The 19,589-nt window shown below is 43.3% G+C and overlaps 2 protein-coding genes across 9 annotated transcripts in view; one reads left to right on the forward strand and one right to left on the reverse strand.

Annotated features, from left to right (window-relative positions):
• LOC134353972 (zinc finger CCHC domain-containing protein 3-like) overlaps positions 1-19,589 on the reverse strand; it is a 233,661-nt gene that overhangs the window by 68,889 nt on the left and 145,183 nt on the right. The window lies entirely within an intron of this gene.
• Positions 7,165-12,249, forward strand: LOC134354363 (uncharacterized). The gene is made up of 2 exons (XM_063063316.1): positions 7,165-9,557; positions 12,238-12,249. The coding sequence occupies exon 1, from the start codon at positions 7,604-7,606 to the stop codon at positions 8,552-8,554; it is 951 nt and encodes a 316-aa protein (XP_062919386.1). The 5' UTR covers positions 7,165-7,603; the 3' UTR covers positions 8,555-9,557; positions 12,238-12,249.

Below are 19,589 nucleotides of genomic sequence, written 5' to 3' on the forward strand. Positions count from 1 at the left end.
AATGGAATTACTAAGGAGCAAGATGCCAATGTAGGCAAGTAGGGGACTTGGATAGTGAAGATGTGGGCTAAAAAACAAAGTGGCAGGGTGAAGTGATACGGCATCTCCAGTACAAGATCTACAAACATTAGAGGGACATTTTTCCCACTTCTGGTGCAACCATAACCTAACCCTGCTGGCCTACAAGCAGAACCCCTGCACATGTAATGTCTGCAGAGCTGCTAGAAACAAGAAACTGCACTACGTTATGCAAACAACTACTGGATGAATTTGCGCAGCAAAATCCAATCCAACTCCAACCCTCAAAATTACATGCCTCGCATTATCTTGGTCCTTGGGATAAACACAAGCCAGGCCTGAACAACCCTGGCTGGGTCCCCTGGGCAAGGATACGTAGTGATTAAAGACTCGAAACACCTGGTTGCATTACTGTTAATGTGTTCCAGTGCACACCCGAATAATTGAGCCAAGTGGTGTCAGACCAGGTTAATTAAAGGCATAAGCCAGATAAAGTGGCTCCACAACCCTATTTGCCATAGCCCCACATAGTTCACCATACTGAACTCCACAAACCTATCACTCCCAGCCCTACATATACATCCCCCAACCCTACCCTTAAACCTAATGCCCAAGGAGCACACACCCCCACTAACCCCAAGTGCACCCCGATTAACCCTGGCCACACCCCCACAAACCAGATGACTTGTGAACGTAGGAGGAAGATCCCAATAAAGGCAAGTGCTGGACCTGGTTAATGAAGGTGTGGGGCAGATCAAAGTGGCCTGACATTGGATCTCGCGTGACAAGATCAAGAAGCACATGAGGGATGATTTTCCCATTGCCTGCATAATCTCAATTTAAATCTACATCTCATGCGCTAACTGCAACAAGCATTGTATTGGACAGACTGCTAGGAAGCTATCAACAAGAGTACATGAGGGGACGTCACATGATGACGTAGGATAGAGACGTGGAAATCCAGCTCTCCCTTAAAAAAATCAGTAAAGTATCGTTTAAATAAAGAAAAGTTAATAAATATTTTTTGAAAACTACTTTTAAACTACTCAAGATTATTTTAAGATATGCCTTTTAAATAGAAACAGAAGACGACTACTGTTTTGACAACACTGCAAGATGGGAAGAAAAAAGGGCCTACTACGATGAAACCTCATGCTCAGGTTGGATCTCCTTTTGAGGAGACACACTTTGACTCCGGCGTTGAAGAACAGGAGGCAGCGGCAACGGCAGCAGTCTCTAGGAAGAAGAAACGGGAATCGCACATGCGTAAAGAAGCAGGCATGCGCAAATCGGTACAAGCCTAACTACAAGATCCGATTGTCACTGAAAGTGAGAGTGATCTGGAGTTAGAATCAGATACCCTGGTGAATACAAATGAAGAAAAGGAGGAAGAAGAACAAGAAGAGATTAAAAGTAAAAAACATCGTGGAGACATAAGAGAGGCCTTAGTGCAAATAATGGCTGAATTAAAAGTAATAAAAACAGATGTTAAAAACATGAAGACTATGTTTGATAATGTTATGGAAAAAAAAGGAGAAAAGGAGAAAGTTAAAAAGTTGGAAGAAATAATGGAGGACACCAAAGATAGAGTGGACAAGATAGAAAATAATATCCTTGCCCGGACAACAAAAAGAAAATAGCTGTTGGAAAAAGTGGATGTGCTGGAAAATTTTAGTAGGCAAAGTAATATTAAGATTGTTGGTCTTAAAGAAGGTATAGAGGGGGAGGATCCAATAAAATTTTTCAAAGATGGATCCCGGAAATTTTGCAAATGGAAGAGGGAAATCGGTCAATTGAAATTGAACGAGCACATAGAGCTTTAAGACCAAAACCACAACACAACCAAACTCCGCGATCTATTTTAATAAAATGTTTAAGATACCAAGACAAAGAAAGGATTCTGCTGAAATCTGGAGGAAGACACACAGAGGATACAGAGGGGAATCAAAAAGGCAAGAGAAGAGGACCGGGTCAAGACAACAGAGACTTATGGAGAAGAGGAGTTATAAGCCGTGTCTCCCCTCTCTCATTATGGGCAATGTGAGATCGTTGGGTAATAAAATGGACGAGTTGACGGCGCTAGCCAGGAGTCAGAGAACATTTCTGGAGAGCAGTGTTATGTGTTTTACTGAAACGTGGCTGCACGAGGACATACCCGACCAAAACGTTTCCATACTGTTCAGGCTGACCGGAATTGCACTGAGAGCGGTAAGCGTAAAGGAGGGGGGCTTGCTGTTCTGGTTAACAACAGATGGTGCAATCCTGGTCATATTATGATCAAGGAATGTGTTTGTAGCCCAGATATTGAACTTCTTGCTGTTGGACTCCGGCCATATTATTTGCCAAGGGAAATCTCACATGCAGTTGTGGTTGTTGTGTACATCCCTCCTTCTGCCAACCCGACGTCGGTGTGTAACATCATTTACACTGTCATAGCCAGATTACAAACCCAGCACCCGAATGCCCTCATTACCATCTCGGGTGACTTCAACCATGTTACCATGGCTAGAGCACTGCCCAACTTCATGCAATATGTGAGTTGTACAACCAGAGGGGCGAGGACTCCGGACTTGATGTATGCTAATGTTAAGGATGCGTACAATTCCTCTCCCCTCCCCCCATTAAGAAGATCAGATCACAACCTGGTGCATCTCAAACCCTGCTACGTGCCTCTGGCGAAGAGTAAACCTGCAACCTCGAGGACAGTGAGGAAATGGTCGGAGGAGGCTTATGAGGTACTCCAGGGTTGTTTTGAGGTGACAGACTGGCAGGCACTCTGTGAGCCACATGGAGAGGATATTGATGGGCTCACAGAGTGCATCACTGGTTACATCAACTTCTGTGTGAACTACAATGTTCCAGCAAGAACTGTCCTTTGTTATTCAAATAACAAGCCATGGGTGACAAAGGACATTAAGGACATCCTGAATGCTAAAAAGAGGGCGTTTAGAGATGGAAATAGGGAGGAGCTGAGGGCAATACAGAGGGACCTGAAAGCCAGGATCAGGGAGGCTAAAGACAGGTAGCTTGAGTGGAAGGCTAAAGACAGGAAGCTTGAGTGGAAACTCCAGCAGAACAGCATGAGAGAGGTCTGGAGTGGGCTGAGGACCATCACTGGGTTCCGGCAAACTAGCAACAGAGGAGCTGAAGGCAGTGTGGACAGGGCCAACGAACTTAACCTGCTCTGTAACAGATTTGACATTGTGGCCCCTGCCCATCCCCCACATGATTCATCTGTTGTCGGCCCCCAATCAACACATACTGACTCTCCCCTCCTCACAGCCCCCACCCTGCTCTCATGACTACACTCCTTCCCCACATGAAACTACCACGGTGGGCTTCACAGCTAAACAGGTGAGAAGACAGTTGAAACGTCTCCACCCAAGCAAGGCTGCAGGCCCGGATGGTGTCAGCACCAGGGTGCTCAAAGCCTGTGCCCCCCCCAGCTATGTGGAGTACTTCACCATGTCTTCAACCTGAGCCTGAGTCTCCAGAGGGTTCCTGTGCCATGGAGGACGTCCTGCCTTGTCCCTGTGCCAAAGACGCTGTGCCCTAGTGGCTTCAATGACTACAGGCTGGTGGCATTGACCTCCCACATCATGAAGACCCTGGAGAGACTTGTTCTGGAGCAGCTCCGGCTTATAGTTAGGCCACACTTAGACCCCCTCCAGTTCGCCTAACAGCCCCGACTAGGAGTTGAGGATGTCATCGTCTACCTGCTGAACCACGTCTACGCCCACCCGGACAAGCCAGCGAGCACTTTGAGGGTCATATTTTTTGACTTCTCCAGTGCATTCAACACCATCCACCCTGCTCTGCTGGGGGACAAGCTGACAGCAATGCAGATGGATGCTTTCCTGGTGTCATGGATTATTGATTACCCGACTAGCAGACCACAGTACGTGTGCTGGCAACACTGTGTGTCAGACAGAGTGGTCAGCAGCACTGGGGCTCCACAGGGGACTGTCTTGTCTCCCATTCTCGTCACCATCTACACCTCGGACTTCAACTACTGCACAGAGCCTTGCCATCTTCAGAAGTTTTCCGATGACTCTGCCATAGTTGGATGCATCAGCAAGGGAGATGAGGCTGAGTACAGGGCTACGGTGGAAAACCTTGTCACATGGAATGAGCAGAATTATCTGTAGCTTAATGTGAAAAAGACTAAGGAGCTGCTGGTGGTGGACCTGAGGAGGGCTAAGGCACCGGTGATCCCTGTTTCCATCCAAGGGGTCAGTGTGGACATGGTGGAGGATTACAAATACCTGGAGATACGAATTGACAATAAACTGGACTGGTCAAAGAACACTGAAGCTGTCTACAAGAAGGGTCAGAGCCATTTCTATTTCCTGAGGAGACTGAGGTTCTTATTAACATCTGTCGGACGATGCTGAGGATGTTCTACGAGTCTGTGGTGGCCAGTGTTATTATGTTTGCTGTTGTGTGCTGTGGCAGCAGGCTGAGGGTAGCAGACACCAATAGAATCAACAAACTCATTTGTAAGGCCAGTGATGTTGTGGGTTTGGAACTGGACTCTCTGACGGTGGTGTCTGAAAAGAGGATGCTGTCCAAGTTGCATGCCATCTTGGACAATGTCTCCCATCCACTACATAATGTACTGGTTGGGCATAGGAGCACATTCAGCCAGAGACTCATTCCACTGAGATGCAACACTGAGCGTCATAGGAAGTCATTCCTGCCTGTGACTATCAAACTTTACAACTCTTCCCTTGGAGGGTCAGACACCCTGAGCCAATAAGCTGGTCCTGGACTATTTCCATCTGGCATAATTTACATATTATTATTTAATTATTTATAGTTTTGTATTGCTGTATTATACTCTATTCTTGGTTGGTGCAACTGTAACGAAACCCAATTTCCCTCGGGATCAATAAAGTATGTCTATCTATCTAACTTATTGAATCTTTTGAATTTTAATGTTAATGGGCTTAATGGACCGGTGAAAAGAAAAAGAATTTTAACACATATTAAGAAAATGAAGGTAGATATTGCCTCCTTGCAGGAAACACACTTAACAGAGATAGAACATCAGAAATTAAAGAGAGATTGGATGGGAAGTGTAATTGCAGCTTCATTTAATTCAAAAGCGAGGGGAATTGCAGTTTTGGTCAATAAAACATTACCAATTAGAATACAAAATGTAATAACTGATTCTATATTGCCAACTTTTTCGGAATTATGGACTCTCATGAATATTTATGCACCAAATGAAAATGATGCAAAATTTATACAAGAAGCCTTTTTGAATTTGGCTGATGCACATGATAAATATTAATAGATGGAGACTTTAACTTTTGTCTAGACCCAGTTTTAGATAGATCAACCAAGGCTGTTACAAAATCGAAAGTAATAAAATTAACTTCATCACTGATGAAAGATTTAAATTTGATTGATATATGGAGAAGAATTAACCTAAGAGAAAGAGAATATTCGTTCTATTCAAACAGACATAAAACTTACTCAAGGACACATTTTTTTTTACTATCAACGAATATTCAGGATAGAGTGAAAAATATGGAATATAAAACGAGAATATTGTCAGATCATTCTCCTTTAATAATGACAATAATAATGACGGATAAGGAGGAATCGACTTATAAATGGAGATTTAATTCAATATTATTAAAACGTCAAGATTTTTGTGATTTTATGAAAAAACAATTTTTTTTGGATACAAACTCTTATTCAGTTGATGATAAATTTATATTATGGGACGCAATGAAAGCATATTTGAGGTGTCAGATAGTAAGTTATACATCTAAAACTAAGAAGGAATATATGGTAGAACTAGACCAACTGGAAAAAGAGATTACAAAATTAGAAAAAGAATCTCAAAGACATATGACAGAAGAAAAATGAAGACAACTTGTCAATAAGAAGCTACAATATAATACACTTCAGACATATCGAACAGAAAAAGCAATTATGAGAACTAAGTGGAGGTATTATGAGTTAGGTGAGAGATCACACAAGATTCTTGCCTGGCAGTTGAAAACAGAACAGGCTTCCAAAACGATAAATGCAATTAGAACAAGTGCAAATAAAATTACTTATAAACCTTTAGAAATTAACGAAACCTTTAAAAGTTTTTACTCTGAATTATACCAATCGGAATCACAAATAATGTTAATGCGATAGAAAGATTTTTATCACAAACAACTCTCCCAAAATTGAATTCGGAAGAACAGAAGGGATTAGATATGCCTTTTACATCAAAACAGGTTGAAAAAGCTTTAGGTTCACTTCAGAGTAATAAATCTCCAGGAGAGGATGGTTTTCCACCTGAATTTTACAAAATTTATTAACTTCTCCTTTTATGGAGTTAATCCGTCAAGCGGAAAGAACACATAAACTTCCAGAATCTTTTTCAACAGCGATTTTAATAGTATTGCCAAAAAAAGATAGAGATGCTTTAAAACCAATATCATATAGGCCTATTTCTTTGTTGAATACGGATTATAAAATAATAGCAAAAATTTTATCTAGTAGATTATCTAAATATTTACCAAAATTAATACATATGGATCAAACAGGATTTATTAAAAATAGACGATTGTTAGATAATGTAACTCGGTTACTTAGTATAATTCATTTGGCACAAAAGAGGGAGGAAGTGAGTGTGGCAGTAGCTTTGGATGCAGAAAAAGCATTTGATAGATTGGAATGGGATTTTTTACTTAAAATATTGGAAAAATATGGGTTAGGAGTACTTTTTATAAACTGGATTAAAACCTTAAATACTAATCCCAACGCTAAAGTAGTGACAAATGGCCAAATTTCAACACCATTCCAGTTAAAAAGGTCAACTAGACAAGGTTGTCCATTATCATCTGCTTTATCTGTATTGGCGATAGAACCATTAGCTGAATTAATTAGAATTGATTCAGATATTAAGGGTTTTAGAGTTAATCAGGAGGAATATAAGATTAATTTATTTGCTGATGATGTCTTGATCTATTTAACAAACCCATTGCATTCGTTGCGTAAATTATCTTCTAGATTGAAACAATATGGGAAAGTATCAGGGTATAAAATAAACTGGGATAAAAGTTAAATTTTACCCCTTACTAAAGGAGACTATAGTCAATATCGATTAGCAACTCAATTTAGATGGCCGAAAAATGGTATAAATTATTTAAGTGTAAGAGTTGATAATGATATAAAGAATTTATATAAATTATTTATCACTACTGGAAAAAAATTAAATAAGATCTTGATAAATGGATGATGTTACCAATAACATTAGTGGGTAGAGTTAATGCTGTAAAAATGAATATATTTCCTAGATTACAGTATCTATTTCAAACACTACCAATACAATTACCGCAGAAGTTTTTTCAAGAGTTAAATAATGTGTGAGGAAATTTCTTTGAAAAGGTAAGATGTCAAGAATATCGTTGGAAAAATTGACATGGAAATTTGACTTAGGAGGGTTACAACTTCCAAATTTTAAGAATTATTGTAAAGCAAATCAATTTAGATTTATTGCATCTTTTTTTGAGGAAGAAAGACCGGCATGGATTAGAATAGAATTAGATAAGATAGGAGAAAATTGGCGGTGCGCATGGACGCAGCTGCCCCTCGGGGAGTGATAAGTGTATCTAGTGTTTGTTCTGTTTGTTCTAGACGCATAACATACAGTCGGAATATGCTCGTTAACATCAGGGCATACTACGTCGGAAAAACTGACGAGTTCTGGTGTGACATGGACAGTTTATGCCGCTATGGACTACTATCCGCTACCAAGCCGGCTGCTTCCCGAGGGAGGAGGAAGAGAAAGCGCTTTGAGAAAAGACAGAGGAGGGGTAAGAGGGCCGGCGTCCATGCGAGGCTAAAAGCTAACCCCACCAGGCCAGCGGTACCATCCCTCCTGTTCTCAAATGTCCGCTCCATCGACAACAAGCTGGATGAGCTGCGTCTGCTGAGAGAAACACACAAGGAATTTAAAGACTGCTGTGTGTATGTCTTAACAGAATCCTGGCTCCATGACAACATACCGGACGTGGCGATACAGCTAGAGGGAATGACATTGTTTCGTGCGGACAGAGAGGCAGTTAGCTCTGGTAAGAGCCAAGGAGGAGGTCTGTGTATTTATATAAACATAGACTGGTGTGTGAACGCTACAGTAGCTGCTAAACACTGCTCACTGCTGGCTGAATTTCTCATTGTGAAATGCCGGCCGTTCTATCTGCCGAGGGAATTCACCATTATGCTTGTGGCAGCTGTCTACATAGCTCGCAGTGCCAATGCTAAGGCTAATGGTAACGAAGCACTGGGAGGCCTACATGAAGCCATTAGTGAGCTACTGACTACACATCCTGACAGCTTTGTGGTGATTGCTGGGGACTTTAATCACACCAGCTTAAAGACTGTGTTTGCCAAATTCCTGCAATATGTGGATTTCAAAACCGGGGAGACAACACACTGGACTTGGTTTATATCAACACACCACAGGCATACAAAGCAGCCCCCCACCCCCATCTTGGCCACTCTGACCACATATCTGTCATATTAACACCAGCATATAAACCACTGCTTAAACGTGTGAGAGCAAAGAAAAGAGAGATAAGGGTCTGGCCAAAAGGAGCAGCCTCAGCACTACAAGACTGTTTTTTGCACACAGACTGGGACATATTCAAAATAGCAGCCTCCTATGATGATCATACAGACATTGAGGAGTATGCAGAGGCAGTAATCAGCTACATAGCCAAATGCACGGAGGATGTCACTGTGATGAAAACCTTCACCGCACGTGGTTATAAAAAGCCATGGATGACAACAGAGGTGCGTTCACTGCTAAAGACCCGTGACACAGCCTACAGATCAGGGGACAGGAGTGTGCTTCGCTCAGCCAGGTCTGCGCTTTCACTAGGGATCAGGAAAGCCAAAAGGGCCTACGCGGGCAAAATACATGGACACTTCTGTGACACAGGTGACACCAGACGGATGTGGCAGGGTCTCATGATGGAGCTGTCAAGGCCAGCTATATTATTGCCAACGAAACAGCTGCTGCGTCGAAGCCATACTCAGAGGGGGAATTCATCAAAGCATGCATGCTGACGGCGGCTGAGCTGGTGTGCCCTGAGAAGAGACAGGCGATTCTCAAGGACACGTTCACCGAGTGAAGTTACTTCTTAGCTTCGCTCCATTACCGTTTCATTTTACATTCATGAGCACCTTTATTTAATCTACTTTTATCTACACTAAAAGACTCACACAATAAAATTTTTTTTCTTTCTCTTGTGTAAGTTTGGATTCTGAATCTTGAAGATATGAGTAAAGAACCAAGTACAAAAGTTGAAGCAAGCAGCTGAGAAGAAGGGAGTGAAGAAATCGGGTACAAAAAGTCTTTTTTATAAATACTGCTTGGGGAGAAGGATCTGCACTGCGCAGGCGCGTGACGTAGTGTGCCAAGGTTTAAAAACAGACTACCATATACAGCGGGCAGCGGAGTGAGAGGAAGCAGAGTGGGACGGCTTTGGCTCAACAGGCTTTGGCGAGAACAGGAAGAGGCCAGGGTAGGTTCCGGTAAGTTTTTTGTCCAGTTTGTTTAGAGTAGAGAGAATGCCAGTCAGGATGTTGGAATGCTCCTTTTGCAGGATATGGGAAGTCAGGGAGCCCTCCGGTGTCCCTGACAACACCACCTGCAAGAAGTGCATCCAGCTGCAGCTCCTAACAAACCGTGTTAGAGAACTGAAGCAGGAGCTGGATGACCTCCGGATCATTCGGGAGAATGAAGAGATTATAGATAGTAGCTACAGGGACACAGTTACGCCAAAGGAGCAGAGGACAGGAAATTGGGTCACTGTCAGGCAAGGGAAGGGGAAAGGGCAGGCAGAGCAGGGTTTCCCTGTGGCCATTCCCCTCAACAACAAGTATACCGCATTGGATACTGTTGGGGGGAATGACTTACCTGGGACAAGCTGCAGCAGCCAGATCTCTGGCACTGAGTCTGGTTCTGCAGTGCAGAAGGGAGGGTGGAAAAAGAGGAGAGTGGTAGTGATAGGGGACTCGATAGAGGTACAGATAGGAGGTTCTGTGGTCGTGACAGAGAATCCAGGATGGTTTGTTGCCTCCCGGGTGCCAGGGTCAAGGATGTCTCTGATCGCTTGCATGACATTCCGAAGTGGGAGGGTGATCAGCCAGATGTCGTGGTGCACATCGGTACCAATGACATAGCAAGGAAGAGTGAGGAGGTCCTGGAGAGTGAGTATAGAGAGCTTGGCAGGAAGTTGAAAAGCAGGACCTCAAGGGTGGTAATCTCAGGATTGCTATCTGTGCCACGTGCCCGTGAGGGTGAGAATAGGATGCTCTGGAGGATGAACAAGTGGCTGAGGAACTGGTGTAGGGGGCAGGGTTTCAGATTTCAGGATCATTGGGACCTCTTCTGGGACAGATGGGACCTGTACAAGAGAGACAGGTTACACTTGAACTACAAAGGGACCAATATCCTTTCAGGTAGGTTTGTTAGTGCTATCAGGGAGGCTTTAAACTAGATTTGCAGGGGGATAGGAACCAGAGTGCCAGAGCTGACAGTGGGGCTGGGGTGAAAATAAATGATGTCGAAAGTTCAAGCAAACTCGCAAATAGAAAGGTTGTGAGTGGTGGTAAAAATCTTCTGAGGTGTATATATTTCAATGCTATGAGTATTGCGGGGAAGGCAGACGAGTTGAGGGCATAGATTGACACGTGGAATTATGATGTTATAGCAATTAGTGAAACTTGGCTACAGGAGGGGCAGGACTGGTAGCTTAATATTTCAGGGTTCCGATGTTTCAGATGTGATAGAGGCAGATGAATGAAAGGTCGGGGGCGGGTAGCATTGCTTGTCAGGGAAAATGTTACAGCAGTGCTCAGGCGGGACAGATTAGAGGGCTTGTCTACTGAGTCCTTATGGGTGGAGCTGAGAAACAGGAAAGGTATGGCCACATTAGTTGTATTATAGACCACCCAATAGTCAGCGAGAATTGGAGGAGCAAATCTGTAGAGAGATAGCGGGCAACTGCAGAAAACATAAAGTTGTGGTGGTAGGGGATTTTAATTTTCCACATATTGATTGAGACTCCCGTACTGTAAGGAGTCTAGATGGGTTAGAGTTTGTAAAATGTGTTCAGGAAAGTTTTCTAAATCAATATATAGAGGTACCAACTAGAGAGGATGCAATATTAGATCTCCTATTAGGGAACGAGTTAGGACAAGTGACGGAAGTGTGTGTAGGGGAACACTTTGGTTCCGGTGATCATAATGCCATTCGTTTCAACTTGAACATGGATAAAGATAGATCTAGTCCTAGGGTTGAGGTTCTAAACTGGAAGAAGGCCAAATTTGAAGAAATGAGAAAGGATCTAAAAAGCGTAGATTGGGACAGGTTGTTCTCTGGCAAAGATGTGATCGGTAAGTGGGAAGCCTTCAAAGGCGAAATTTTGAGAGTGCAGAGCTTGTATGTTCTTGTCAGGATTAAAGGCAAAGTGAATAGGAATAAGGAACCTTGGTTCTCAAGGGATATTGCAACTCTGATAAAGAAGAAGAGAGAGTTGTATGACATGTATAGGAAACAGGGAGTAAATAAGGTGCTTGAGGAGTATAAAAAGTGCAAGAAAATACTTAAGAAGGAAATCAGGAGGGCTAAAAGAAGACATGAGGTTGCCTTGGCAGTCGAAGTGAAGGATAATCCAAAGAGCTTTTACAGGTAAATTTTGAGTAAAAGGATTGTAAGGGATAAAATTGGTCCTCTTGAAGATCAGAGTAGTCGGCTATGTGCGGAACCAAAAGAAATGGGGGAGATCTTAAATTTTTTTTTTTTGCGTCTGTATTTACTCAGGAAACTGGCATGAAGTCTATGGAATTAAGGGAAACAAGTAGTGAGATCATGGAAACTGTACAGATTGAAAAGGAGGAGGTGCTTGCTATCTTTAGGCAAATTAAAGTGGATAAATCCCCAGGACCCGACAGGGTATTCCCTTGGACCTTGAAGGAGACTAGTGTTGAAATTGCAGGGGCCCTGGCAGATATATTTAAAATGTCAGTCCGGAAAAGGGCAGGTGCTGTTGCGAAACTCAGAGAGAAAGTTCAGACAGAGAATCCGGAGCAGGAATTCTGGAATTTTCATTGTATTATACAGCAAGAGGCGTTATGTAGCAGGAGCCTGAAAATGGACAATGTCATGCATGTAGTGATCAAAACGGTTAATTTTATTAGAGCCAAAGGACTCAACCATCGGTAATTTGACACTCTTTTGTCCGAAAGTAATACTGGACACGGCCTACCCTACCACACTGAAGTCCACTGGTTGAGCAGAGGGGTTGTGCTCAAACGTTTTTTTCAATTACGTGCGGAAATTGGACTATTCATGAATGAGAAAGGGAAGCCAGTGGCAGAATTGGATGACCCAGACTGGCTTCATGATCTTGCATTTTTGGTGGCTATAACAGAGCACTTAAATGTGCTTAATGATAACGTGCAAGGCCGCAACAAACTTGTTACAGAATACTATGACAGCATTCGTGCCTTTCAAGTTAAATTAGGCCTGTGGGAGATGCAACTATCCCGGAGCAACCCAACTGATTTCCCCTCTTTGCAGTCTGTGCGTGTCGCTCATGGGAATAATGACAACATGGACAGGTACAAGGACAAAATATCACAGCTGAAAAGTGAGTTTCAGAATAGTTTCCAAGTCTTCACTCAGCTCGAGAAGGAATTCTCACTACTTTATTCGCCGTTTGCCGTCATCGCAGCATCAGATGTGCCAGAGGAACTCCAAATGGAACTATTTGAAAATCAGTATAACTTGGCTTTGAAATATAAATTTGAGACTGTGGGTCTGGACTCATTCTATCAATACCTGGGACCGACGTACCCCAAGATGACAGACTTTGCCTCAAAGATCCTTTGCATGTTCGTGATAACATATCTCTGTGAGCAGGCGTTCTCCATAATGAACATTAACAAATCCAAACTGTGCTCGCAGCTGACACACAGACATCTAAATGACATTATGAAAATCACAACTGCCCAGAAACTGGTCCCTGACGTTGACAGGCTGGTTAAAGCCAAGAGTTGTCAGGTGTCTGGAAGCAGCAAGTGAAAAATGAGTGACACTGTTTGAAGCGCTGCGACATGTAAGCAAAATGCATTATGAAATATTGAGTGTCATAATATTGTGATTCATTCATTCTGACTTCTATTATTGTATATGTGATCACTTCAATAAAAATTAGAGGCGAACTGTGTTCATTGTCTGAGTTTGATTGCTGGAAGCAGGCTAATAAAAATTAGGTGCAGTTGTGTAGCCTACATTTACAATTTGTTTCGTTAGGTCTACATTTGTGTCTGCTAATGTTCGATTTCAAATGGTTTATTAATGGAAAGGGTGTGGCTCCCAAAACAATCTTAGCCAAAATAGCATCGTTTTTTTTCTCTCTCTCATCACAACTTTCTTGTAGCCTCCAACTGTAAGTTAATACTAATCATAAAAATAATGCTTGCTAAGCAATCTTCTTCATAAGAAATGAAATTTGTAAAGTGAAACACTTTGTAGTTACAGCAGAGACTGAGACACATGGGAGCAGGTTGAAAAAACGAAGGCAACGAAAGCTGTGGGAACACGGGCGTGCACAACTGATCCAGCCCGCATGAAGTCACATTTTGCCCGATCCGGCCCATGACCTAAAATGAGTTTGACACCCCTGACATAGCACAGTTAAAAACCTACATTGACCAAAGTGTTGTACAGATCAAAGCAGATAGCTAAAATCACAAATACAAGAAACACAGACATAACCAACAAGGCAAACAGCTTATAGGCATGAAAGAAACAACACAAGGGCCTAGGCACAAGCCAAAAATTATCCATATCAGGAGGATTCAAAGTCTAGTGAATAAAAGTAAGTTTTCAGCCTGAATTTAAAAGTCAGTGGAGGTGATAAAAGTCTTAAGGGGATTCTCAGATTGCTGTAAATAACGGTTAAGGTTGAGTCTGTGTATTCTGGTTTGAGAATGGCTGCAGTGTGTTTCAGCAGCTGCTCTTTGGAGTGAGATAAGGTTAAAAAGCTCACAAAACCCACAAAAGTATGTCTCCTGACTTTTCACACCTTTTGGTTTCGACAAAAGGCGGTTGCTGATGGAGATTAGACAGGACGTTCCTTTCTTAATTAAAGCATAAAAGTTTGTGGATGTTCTTATCTTTGTAATTAAGTTTTGGCTCTAATAAACCAGGTAGGGCATTCCTTTCTTAATTAAAGTGGCTAGAGTGTCTATTAAACTGGTTGTTCTTTTGGATCAATAATCCACTTACTTGACTGGAATATCTATTTTGTTTGAGGTGATTAAGTGGTCTTTTTCTCCGACTATCACTGTTGCTGAACATGTGTCTGTGGGGATTAGCTAGAAATTGTTTTCTGCATACGTGATAAAGATGGTATAAAAACTCTGTATCTCTGTGCTTCGACAGAGAGAACTCCATGACTGACTCTGTGAGAGTGCAGAAGGAGGGTTCTCCCTCGTAGCTTGCGACTAATAAAGATGGAAAAGAATCAACTGGGGTACTTGTTTCATTACATCGGGTTGATCACCATTGACAGAGGGGGCAGATTTGATAGGGAGGGGAATGCTGTTTCACAGTCTAGGGGCTACAATAGCAAAGCTGCGGTCACCCCTGAGCTTAAGTTTAGATCGTGGGACAGCCAGGAGCCCAAGTCAGCCGACCTGAGGGACCTGGAAGAAGAATAAGGGGTTAGAAGGTCTGTGATATAAGGGGGGCAGCCCATTTAGGGCTTTATAAACAAACAGGAGAATTTTTAAATCAATTCTGAACTGTACTGGCAGCCAGTGGAAGGAGGCCAGGATAGGAGTAATATGGTCCCTCTTCCAGGCACCTGTCAGGAGCTGGCTGCGACAATCTGGACCAGTTGCAGACAGGACAGGGACCACTGACTAATCCCAGTATAGAGCGAGTTGGAGTAGTCCAAGTACAGTGGACATGATCTTCTCACTGCTTCAGCTGCAGGAGAGATGTCGCAAGCTGCAGAAGCCACTGTACACAGCCTTTAGTGATCTGACAAAGGCGCTCGACCTAGTCGGCAGAACTGGGTTCTTCAAACTCCTGCTAAAGACTGGCTGCCCCTGAAGACTGAGCAGCATTATTCCATCCTTCCACAAGGACATGCACAGCACTGTCTGCTTCAATGGAGCAACTTCTGATGCCTTTCCAGTGAGCAGCAGAGTGAAACAAGGTTATATCCTGACACCGAACCTCTTCGGCATCTTCTTCTCCGTGCTTCTTCACTATGCTCTCGCAGACTGCACTGAAGGCACCTACCTTCGCAGCACAAGAGATGATGACAAGCTCTTCAACATCGCTCGCTTGTGCTCCAAGACCAAAGTTAGGACAGCCCTCATCCACCAGATGCAGTTTGCAGGTGATGCAGCATTGATGTCACACACTAAAGGTGGACTCCAACAACTGATTAACCGCTTCGCTCACGCTGCAATGAGTTTGGGTATTAACCATCAGACTGAAGATAACCAATGTCGTGGCCTAGGGTGCACAATCTCCAAACGTCACCATTGATGGTTGTTCTCTTGTAATTGATTTCTTCACTCATCTTAGGTCGACCATCACCAGCTCCGTCCCTCAAAGCAGAGGTGAACAGCAGGATTGATTGCCAAAGCTTCAGCTGTCTGGCCAGGCTGAACAAGAGAGTGTGGAACAACAGACAGCTGACCAAGAACACCAAGCTGCGTGTGTACCACAGATGCCTCAGATGGCTGTCCATGTCAAATGGATGGACCAGGGATGCATTCCCAAGGACATATTGCATGGCCAGCTGAGTGAAGGTTACCGCCAACAAGGAAGACCATGTCTCCACTACAGGGACGTCTGCAATTGTGACATGAAGCTGGCAGGCATTGACCTCAAACACATGGGAGGAAGCAGTTGAAGACCAGCCAGCATGGATGGCCACAGTCAAAAGCGTGTGCAACGTGCTGAGACAGCATGGACCTAAGATGCTCATCGACAAGACAGCCAGAAGAAAACCCAGAGCACCTTCCTCCTTCACCTGCAGCCACTATGAAAGAGACTGTCACTCTAGAGCGGGGCTGTACAGCAACTCAAGAAAGTGCAAATAGCCCCAAGTCTATAACCCCAAGAACCATCGGAAAAAACGTCACACCTTCGTCTCAGCCAGACGTACGCATGCCGCCGCTGCTGACGGTGTTGTCACGAAATGATAAAGGAGGGAATGTGGAAATATCTGTAACCCTGAAGTCTTAATGAATTTGTAATTTTGATAAAGTTTAAGGGAATGGGGGATTCTCAAGATTCCTGTAAACAATAGATTCAGTACTGACTATGCCTGTGACTGCAGTCTGTTTGAATAATGTCTCACAGCTGCTTTCTTTGGAGAAGATAAGGGTTAAAGTTCGCCCAGATCTACATATATGTCTCTGGGCTTGTCACACCTTTTGATTTTGACAAAAAGCAATACCTGATGGAAATTAGACAGAACATTCCTTTCTTAATTAAAGCATAAATTTGACGGATGTTCTTATCTTTGTAATTAAGTTGTGGCTCCAGCAAACCAGGTAGGACATTCTTTTCTTTAATTAAGATGGCTGGAGTGTCTAACAAATTGACTGTACTTTTGTATCAATACTCCATTGACTTGACTGGAATAGTTATCAAACTGATTGTTCTCTGTATCAATAGTCCAGTAACTTGATCAGAATGGTTATCAAACTGATTGTTCTTTTGTATCGGTGGCCTTATAACTTCTGACAATTCTGACATCAGGCAGTGAACTTATAGAACCGCCGGGGAGATGAGAAATGTTCTTTCCCTGATGTCGGGTCCAAGTTCACTTGCCGGCTCAGCTCGAAGAAATAAACGGGTGGAAAGATAAGAAACTATCTTTTTGTGCTGTCATTATTTGATATAGCAAAATTATGTTTACAACTTCTGTAAAATGTAATGAAAATGGGTCTATGAAATTCAAATGATCTTTGCTGGTTTGGGTTAGCTAACTTTGTGTTATTTGGGAACAAACTTGATGACAGGCAATGGTTTTATGGCTAGAGGGGGTGTTTGATAACAGGGGAAACAAGATGGATCTTCTAAAGATCAAATGTGTGAATGACATAAGAATGAAGATAACAAATAGGAATGTAATGTTATGGAATGGAGCAATCCAATCACTGTTCTTTGTTTTAAAAAAGGTGTAGAAGTACTTTGGTTTAAACAGAAGATTGGAGCTATATTTCCAGACGAAACTTGGCTGGAAGTATATCTCCTCCGGCAACATCCACGGTATGTACGACGGCAATTAGGAAGACCCTCAGACCATCTCAAAGACTACTCCAAGCAAGTCATCCACAGGCGATGTCATCACTGAGTGCAGAAAATAGTTGGAAAGATGGACCGAACACGACCAGGGAGTCAAGGCCAGCCCTGCATTAGAAGATGTCTGAAAGCAGGGGACATAGACCAAACAACCTGGGAAGTTGCGGCAGCTGCTGACAGACCATCAAGGCAGGCATAGAGCGAGCAGAAGGAAGAAGAGCAACAGGAAGCAAAGCGAGAGTGCAAACAAAGGGAAGCATTGACATCAGCACCTCCATAGCCTGGTAAAACATTCACTTGCAGAAACTGCAGCAGGACCTGCTGCTCCAAACTTGAACACTGCAACCCTATAATGGACTGACCCATAGTGCACACTCCATTGTTCTTTAAGACAGGCAGATGCAATCATCATCAATTGAATTAATAAGTTTTTAGCAAGACTGAATCTGTACTTTCACTACGATAAAACTTGTATTTTCAACATGTATTTTTCACAATATTTGTTAAGACACCCCCTCCCATTGGGCACAATACGATATAGCAGTTACATGCTGATAAAAGGTATCCTCCCCCAACCCCTTTTGGAAGCTGTCAGGTTTTATTGTTTTACACCATTGAATCACAGTGGATTTAATTGGGCTTATTTTGACACTAATCAACAGAAAAAGACTTTAGTGTTAAAGTGAAAACAGATCTCTACAAAGTGATCAAAATTAATTATAAATATAAAACATAAAATAATTGATCGCTTAAGTTTTAACCCCTTTAATATGACACACCAAATCATCACTGGTGCAGCCAATTGGTTTCAGAAGTCACATAATTCATTAAATGCAGATGACCTATGCGCAGTCAAGGTGGTTCAATTGACTGTAGTAAAAATACACCTATATCTGGAAGGTCCAACTGCTGAGGGGTCTTGCTGGACAGGACTGGGGTGCGAGCAGGATATCACTATTAAATATTTATCAAGCTCTAATGAGGGCTACGTTGGATTATGGATGAGTAGCATACATGTCAGCTGTAGAAAGTAATTTAAAAATGCTGGATGTTGAGGAAGCTCAGGCCCTCAGGATATGTAGTGGTGCATTCAGAACATCACCTTTATCAGCTCTTCAAGTCGAGATCAGGGAAATGTCATTAAGACTTAGAAGAATAAAGCTAATGTTACATTACTGGATAAACATCATGGGGCATAACTACTCACATCCAGCTGAAGCTATATTAAAAGACTGCTGGGAGCATAACATAGCCCAAGCGGAGCAGCCAGTGGAAAGCGGCCAGTGAGTGAGTGGGCCAGTGAAGGAGTGGAGCTTAGAGGCTTTGACTCGAGAGGCTTCGACAAGGAGGGGCGGAGGACGAGCTTGCTCCCAGTTAGGCTTTAGAATGCCTCCTGAGATGGTGATGTGCTTCTCATCACCATCTCAGATGTGAGATGTGGCAGTCTTGGGGGAATTCCCCACTCCTGCAGAGTCACATCTGCCAGAAGTGCATGCCGCTGGGCGATATGGAAGACCGTATACAGAATCTAGAGCAGCAGCTGCATGACTTTCGACTAATAAGGGAGAATGAGACAGTCATAGATGAGAGCTACAGGGAGGAAGTCACACCTAGGCTTTCGGAAGCAGGTCGTTGGGTGACAGTTAGAGGGGGGAAAGCGAAGGTGAGTAGACAGGTAGTGCAGAGCACCCCTGTAGCCATTCCCCTGAATAATAAGTATACCGTCCTGGAGACTGTTGGTGGGGACGACCAACCAGGGGTAATCCACGATGGCAGGGCCTCCAGCACTGAGTCTGACCCTGTGGTGCAGAAGGGTGCAACGGAGAAGAGGACAGCTGTCATCATTGGGGACTCTATAGTCAGGAGAGCAGACAGGAGATTTTGTGGACGTGAGAAGGACACCCGCATGGTTTGTTGCCTCCCACATGCCAGGGTCCGGGATCTCTCTGACCGGGTGCGCAACATCCTGGTACGAAAGGGAAAGCAACCAGAAATTGTGATACATGTTGGTACCAACGACAAAGGCAGGAAGAGGGATGAGGTCCTGAAGTGTGAGTTTTGGGAACTAGGCAGAAGGCTGAAGAACAGGAATTCAAGGGTGGCGATCTCAGGATTGCTGCCAGTGCTACATGATAGAGCTGGTAAGAATTGGAGGAGATGGCAGTTGAATGTGTGGCTGAGGAGTTGGTGCAGGGGGCAGGGTTTTAGATTT

The sequence above is a fragment of the Mobula hypostoma genome, chromosome 11 (assembly GCF_963921235.1).
Source record: "Mobula hypostoma chromosome 11, sMobHyp1.1, whole genome shotgun sequence".
NCBI classification, from domain to species: Eukaryota; Metazoa; Chordata; class Chondrichthyes; order Myliobatiformes; family Myliobatidae; genus Mobula; species Mobula hypostoma.

Bases quoted from the DNA above. Each gene is read 5' to 3' on its own strand.
- LOC134354363 (XM_063063316.1), top strand. From the start codon at position 7,604: ATGGACGCAGCTGCCCCTCGGGGAGTGATAAGTGTATCTAGTGTTTGT.